The 7,374-nt window shown below is 35.4% G+C and overlaps 1 protein-coding gene across 1 annotated transcript in view; it reads right to left on the reverse strand.

The window, feature by feature from the left end:
- Window positions 1-6,184, reverse strand: part of LOC119568082 — a 6,505-nt gene extending 321 nt beyond the window's left edge. The window contains 5 exon segments of the mRNA XM_037916482.1: window positions 1-102; window positions 483-712; window positions 5,097-5,533; window positions 5,535-5,892; window positions 6,139-6,184. The exon segment at window positions 1-102 is cut by the window's left edge and continues 321 nt beyond it. Of these exon segments, the coding sequence (XP_037772410.1) occupies window positions 1-102; window positions 483-712; window positions 5,097-5,533; window positions 5,535-5,892; window positions 6,139-6,157 (1,146 nt within the window). The 5' untranslated portion in view covers window positions 6,158-6,184.
- Between the last annotated feature and the right edge of the window lie 1,190 nt (window positions 6,185-7,374).

Below are 7,374 nucleotides of genomic sequence, written 5' to 3' on the forward strand. Positions count from 1 at the left end.
TGCTGGGGAAATTCGCTTTTTGGTTTTACCTGGAAGTTGCTGGAAGAACTTTGCTATTGTTGCCTGGAAGTTGCTGGGAAAAACTTTGCGATTGTTAGCCCCCTGGGAAATTCTGGAAACCTTTGCTTTATGTTAAACCTGGGCCCACTGGTAGAACTTCGCTGTTGTTGGCCTGGAAATTTGATGCGCATTCCTTTTGGTTAGACTCGGCCTGGAAAACCAGCTTTAAGTTTCCGGGGATTCCTCGCGTTGGCTTTTCCCCAAAGTTAAATTTTTACGCCTCGAAGCGTTTTCTCGAAGTCTGCAGGTTTAATTCACTTTGGAAAAGATCGGCCCCCCCTGGAAGGCTACTTGTTTGAAAATGCTTTTTTCTTCTTGTCGTAATACTCGAGCCCAAACGCATTTTTTGATTCTTTGGAAACATTGCTCTGGGAAATTTGGTTTTATTTTGTTGCCATTTTTAAATTCAAAATGTTATTTGCCTGGAAGTCCTGAAGTTTTAGTTCCCGTTTTACGGATTGAAAATTGACTCTGGCCTTTTTTTTGAAGTTAGACGGAAGAAAAGCCTTGGAAGCGATATTTTGGAAGGCCGTGAAGGAGATACACCCGATGTTTGGAATACCGGGCCTGGGTAGCCTGACGCAGTGGGCATAAAATTTCCCCCTTTCCTCCCGGAATGTTTGCCCGGTACTAAAAACCGCTGCCAAAACCACTGAAAGGGAAAAATTCCATTTTTAGAATAATTGAGCCCCCACGTACACATATCTGTGTCCTTTCAGTTTTGTGTTTACGATAATATTTTTGTAGCGGAAAAAAATGCACTGTTCCAATTCTGTGACTAAAAGAAAAGCTGCAAGACATTTTAAGCTTAAAGTTCATTGTCAAAAAAAAATGACAAATAAAGAATGATTGAAATAAGAATATGATATTGGTAAAATGTGTAAAACTAAGATAATAAAAATTTTAAAAAATAATAAGGTAATGATAATGGTTTCCCCCAATAATAAAAATAATTTTAAATTTAAGATAATATAAATAATAATATGATACTAAAAAATGGGGGAAATAATAAAAAAATAACCATACTATAAATTTAAAAAATTTAATAATAAAAACCACCCGTGGAATTTCCCCTAAAAAAAATTTAAATAAAAAAAAAAAGGGACCGTTTCCCCTCTTTCCCCTCCCATTCCCCTTTTCCCCTTCTACCTCCACTCCTCTCGCTCTCTTTCTTTCCCCTCCTTCGCCCTTTACTTTTCCCCTTTCCCCTTTCTGCCACCCCGATGTCCAGCCGTTCCATAAATTCAGTCCTCCCCTCCCACATTTTTGCCCCTGGACACCTCTCCCCTTTCCCTCCTCTTCCTCCTTACCCTCCCCACCCCTTTCGTCCCTTCCCTCATCCTTTTTTCGCTCTAAAAACCCTTTCCTTTTTCCCCCTCTCTTTTCCCCCTTCCCCATCTTTTCCTTTCCTTTTTTAAATCCCCCTCAGTTTTCACTTCCTCATCTCCCTTTACCTTTGGCCCCCCTCCCTTCTTTTCTTCTTTTTTTCTCCCTTTTCCCCCCTCCCTCTCCCTTTTCTCCCCATCCCTACCTCCTTCTTGATCTCCTACCTTGATGCCGTATAATTTAAATGTACGTACGTAAACAAAAGGTCTTGACTATATTAAAGGTATTGCCCCAGCACTTATATGGGATTAAAGGGTAACGTGCGAAGAACGGACAGAGGGCGAAACCCAAAGCAGAAACATAAAAAATTAATTAAAAAAAATGAAAAAGGATTTATAACAAAGATGATGCTGATGATAAATAAAAATAATAATAATAATAATATAATAAAATAAAAAAAAAAATTAAAAAAATTAAAAAATTTATATGAAAGAAAAATACTAATAATAATAATAATAATAATTAATAAAACACCCAACAAAAGGGGAATTCGAAATACAAATTTTTTCATTTTCACCCCTTTTAAAAATCGAAAAGCGTTTTTAAATGCATCCCAGGGGTTTAAAATTTTGGCTTCCAAAACCATTATTCCTAAAAAAAAATAAACAAAACAACCTTTGTTCCGGTAAAACTTCAAAAACAAAAATTGCCGAAAAACCGGATTTAAAGGATAAGTCAGGGAAAATTTGGGTTTTTTTTAAATTATTGGTTTTTATATGGAAAATGTTTAAAAAAAGGGGAAATTTTTTTGGGGTTCTTTGTTTTGTGGGTTTGGGGTTTGTTTTTCGGTTGGAAAAAATTGGAATTTGTGGGTTTTTGGTTCGTTTTAAATTTTTGGTTTTTGTTTTGTGTTTCGTTTTTATTTTGTATGTTTTTGGGTTTTTTTTTGGGTTTTTTTGGTAGGGGTTGTTTGTTTTTTTCGGAAAGGTGTCTTTGTGGTTGTTTGGGTTTTCTCAAACTTTCCACCCCCCCGTTTTTTTTCCCGGGGAAAAAAAAACTTTTTTTTCTTTTTTCAAAAATTTTAAATTTATTTTTTGATTTAAAAAAAATTTTAGGTTTTTTTAAAAAGAAAGAAAGATTTTAAAAAAAAGAATGTTGTTTTAAGTCTTTTTTGGGGGAAAAAAAATAAAAAAAAAAAATATAATAAAGAAATTAAAAAAAATAAATATTTTAATTTTCCCAAAAATTTAAATAATAAAATTGTTTTTTTTTTTTAATATAAATTAAAAATAAAAAAAAAATAATAAAAGTTTATATATTTGGTGAGAAAATTTAAAAAATCCTTTTATATTCAATTGCAAAAATTCCTTTTTGCTCCTGTTTTTTTAACGAAATTTTTGAAGTTTAAAAATGGCCCAGGGTTTGGTTGGAATCTTTTTGGTATGTTTGGATGAATCCCTTTTACGATGAATTTGTGAACCTTTTTTGTTCAAACCCTTTTTGTGTTGCGATGATTCTTAATCCTTTTTTTTTGGTGGGTTGGCCGAAAAAGTTTAAAAGAAAATACTTGTAAATTTAAACTTTTTCCCAAAAAGAAACCTTTACAACTAAGGGTAAAAGGTTGAATTTTAAAAAAGATGGGGTTTAGTTTCCCTTAATGTTTTAAATTTTAAAAATTTTTCTTATTGTTTGGGTTAGGGACAAATGAGAACAAACCCCAATACTTTTAAAGACACAAATTTTTAATCCCCTTTTCAAATAAAACCCTTTACGAAAAAAAAAGAGGTTCCTTATTTTAAAAAAATGGCTCTGTGTTTTTCCTGTTTAAAAAAATTTTTTTTTTTTTTTCCCCTATTTTTTTTTTCCAAAAAAAGTTTTCCACTTCAAAATTTATTAAAAAAAAAAGCCCTTCCCCATTTTTTTTACAGTAAAAACCCTTTCTTTCCCCCCATTTTTATTTTTAACGTGCCGCAGCGCGTTTTCCCCCCTTTTTTAAAGTATTTTTTCCCCGTATGGGTGCCCCCAAATGTTTCAAAATGATTGTAAACTACCTTTCCCCTTTCATTTTTTTCCAAACTGTTTAACTGCACCTTCTTAAAAAAACTATACAATATTAATGGGATTGCCTTTTTTTTGGGGTTGGGCTGCGGGGCTCTGTTTTCTTGCGTGTTTGCCCGTTTCGTTTCCCCTGGTTTGTGGTTTGGTTGTTGGGGTGGGGTTTTGGGGTTTTTAAATTTAAATAATTGTAAACTAAAAACCTTTAAAAATTAAATTTTTTAAAGAAATATACCCTGGGAATTATATTATTAAAATTTAAAAATAATTATTTGGTGTGTGTGTGTGTGTGTGTTTGTTGTGGTGTGTTGTGTTGGTTTGGGGGTTTGGTGTGTTTGTGGTGTGGGTGTGTGTGTGTTTTTTTTGGGGGGGGGGTTTTTTTAGAAATATTTTAAAAATGAATTATGATAAAAAATGTTATAAATTAAAAAATCATTTTTAATATTTATATAAAATTTATAAAATTAAATAATTTATATTTAAAAAAATTGGGTTTTTTTGGGGGTTAAATGGGGGGTTAGTTTTAATTTTGTTAAAGGTAAAAAAAATTTGAGTTGTGTATTTTAGGTAGGGGGAAGGGGGTTTGGTTTTAATTTTATGGGTTTTGTTTTGGGTTTTTTATACGCCAAAAATTATTTGTAAGGTTAGTTCAAAAACCCCCTTGCAAACAAAGTGAAAATTTTTTCAACTTTCAAATAACCTTTGACTGAAAATTAATAAAATATATATGTTATCAAATAAAAAAAAGAATGATTTTCACAAAAAAAAATAAAAAAAGGTTAATTTTTTTTTTTTTAAATGGAACAAAATAACCCCAAAAATTTCCTAGGGTTTTGTGTATTTTGCCCTCAGGTTTAAAAAAGGTTTTTTATCCCCCGGCCCCGAAGTTTGAAGGTTTTCCCCCAAAGACCCCTGCCATTGGGTAATAAATTGGGGGACCGGGCAGGGTGTGGCCCCAAAACTCGGAAAACCGTGGTTCCCTTTGGTGAAAAGGATTACCAAACCGAAATTTTTTTGGGGGGAAAGGAAAAAAAATTGAAAAATTTTGTTATTTGGAATGAAAGGCGGTTTGGAATTTTTGAATTAATAACAAAGTTTTTTAAAAATTTTTTGTTTTGGGTTATTTTTGGTTTTGGAATTGGGGGAGCGGGAAAACAAATTGGAATTTTTTGTGGGGTTTTTCAAAAGGGGTTGGGGAACTTGAAAGCCCAACCCAATTGGGAAGGGGTTTGTTGGGTTGATGGGGTTGGACCCGGGGGGGCGAGCGGGTTTTGGGGAAAAGGGGGGTTTGTTGGTTGAAAGTTGGGGGGAACTTTTTTTGGAGGGGCGGGGGGCGGTTGAAGTTTGTTTGGTTGAAAGGGTTGGAATTGGAAAAAAGGGGCCGAAAAGGCGGGTTTTTTGGGGGAATTTGGTTTTTGGTTGAAGTTGGACTGAAAGGCGAGTTTGGGGTTGGGATTTCTGGGGGGGTTTAATTTTTGGGGTTTTAGGGGGGCTTTGGGAAAGGGCGGGGGGGGCGTTTTTGGGGTTTTTTTTGGTTTTGGGGGGGAAGGGGGGGTTGGACTGAAGACGGGGGCAAAAAAAGGGAGAAAAAGGGTGTTGATTGGGCTGGAAACGGTTACTTTAAAATCGCTGGTTGGTTTAAAAATTTTTTAAACCCCGGTTTTTGGAATTTTGGTTGGAAGCAAACGGGAAAATGGAATCAGTATTTCTTTGGTTATCCTGGAAAAAGGCTTGAGAATCTCTCTGGCCTGTGAATGCCCTAGAAGATTCCTGACTGAAACGTGAAGCAGTATTCTGTTTTTGTTTTGCCCGGAAGGAAATTTCCTTCTGATTGTTTGCCTGGAAATTGCTTTCAATGTTGGCCTGGTTGATGGTTTGGGGTTGTCTGCCTTGGTTGATGCTGGTCAGGAATGCACCAGCAGCACTCCCTCTGTTGCTGTTGGTTTGGAAACGGTTTTCAGATGTTAATTGACTGTTGCTAGTCTGGAACTGGCTTCCGGAGTTGATCTGGTTGGTGTTGTCTTGGATACGGTTGGCACCACCGAATTGATTAGATTGGGTGAACCTATCATATTCTGTTGGGTTTAAACTTACGGAATTGATTAGCCCTGTTCTGCTGCAGGTTATCTGAGGCAAAACGATTCTGTTGGGATTGCTGGAAGGAACCTCTCTGGAATTGATTGCGGTTGGTTCCAGCATTGGTTTCGAACTGGCTGTTCTGGACTGCCCCAGAACTCACACCTGAGCTTGATCCTGATTGGAAGGAAGCTTGCTGATTGTTACTGAAGCTGTTGGAGTTGGAAAAGCTGTTCTGTAATTGCTTAGCACTGCCTTGGCTAGAAGAAAACCTGCCCGACTGTTGGAAGTATCCAGGAGTAGCGAGTCTGACAGCAGTGTTGAACTGCCTTTGTTGGTCGAATTGCTGCCCGGCGGCCACCGCCACGAGTACGACTGGAAGTGGATGTTGTGAGTCAGAAATCGGAGCTTTATATATATATATACACCATTTAATAAATGGATTAATGGACAAATAAAAAATATTAAACCTTGAAACATGGGGCAGCAGTACACATTATCTAAACCCTCTATTTCAAATAGTAATTATTTCAAAATAAGGATAAAACCATCACAAAATGCAAAGTCACTTAAAGAATACAAGTATCATCCCCCTTCAGATTCAGTGTAGGAATGACTCACCAACAGCCAGTGTCTTCATAGCTGCTTCTGTAGAGTTGCCGCAGGTAGCTATGACCCGAAGCTCTCGTCCAGGCCTTATATACCTTGGGAGATGGGCGGGGGTGGGAACGCCAAGGGGGCCAGGACGGGTTGCATAGTGGTTGGAGGTTACTGGTGCCTCGTCTCAGGGTTAGAGACCGGAACAGGTTATCTCTAGGCATAGCAAGTTGAACCGTCGATGAAGGAGCTGGTGATATGCTGTTAATGGTGGTATCGGAAATGCGGGGATATTAGGTGTTGCTATGGGACGACTCTGATCGAAATAATTTTCTTTCTTAGAAACATACATTTAATAGATAGATATATGGGTAATATAGATATATACAAACACATGTATACATACTAGCTATATATATATATATATGTATATATATATATATATATATATATATATATATATATATATATATATATATATGGATGTGTGTTTATATCTGTAAATATATCTATGCATACATTTATATATAAATATGTATATCTATGTATATAAATAACTATATATCTTTATATATGCATATATACATAAAAATAAATAATAATTAATATATATATTATTATATATATTTTAAAAATAGTAGATAGATAGAAAAATGTAAAAAATATGTATATATATGGATATATATATATATATATATATATATTATATTATATATATATATAGTTGTGTTGTGTGTGTGTGTGTGTGTTGTGTGGTGTGTGTGTGTGTGTGTGTGGTGTGTGTGTGCGTGTTGTGTGTTGTGTGTGTTTTGTGTGCATATTATAATGATATTCATATATGTGTGTGCGTACACACACACACACACAAACACACACACACACACACACACACACACACATGTATATACACATATATATGCACACAGACACTTTATCATATATTTATCTATCTATATGCTCTTTCTCTCTCTCTCATCTCTTCTACTCCTCTCTCTCTCCTCCTTCCCCCTCTCCCTCTGTCCTCTCTCTCTCTCTTCTCCTCTCTCTCTTCCTCTCTTCCCCCCCCATCTCTCTCTCTCTCCTCCTCTCTCCCTTCCTCTCTCTCTCTCTCTCTTTATCTATATATATATTATATATATATAATATATATATAATAGTATATATATATAGTATATCCCTCATCATATCAAAACAAACAACCCAACAACCCCCATACACACCCCACAACACACACACACACACCAACACTTTTTAAAAAAA

This window comes from Penaeus monodon, chromosome 43 (assembly GCF_015228065.2).
Source record: "Penaeus monodon isolate SGIC_2016 chromosome 43, NSTDA_Pmon_1, whole genome shotgun sequence".
NCBI lineage: Eukaryota > Metazoa > Arthropoda > Malacostraca > Decapoda > Penaeidae > Penaeus > Penaeus monodon.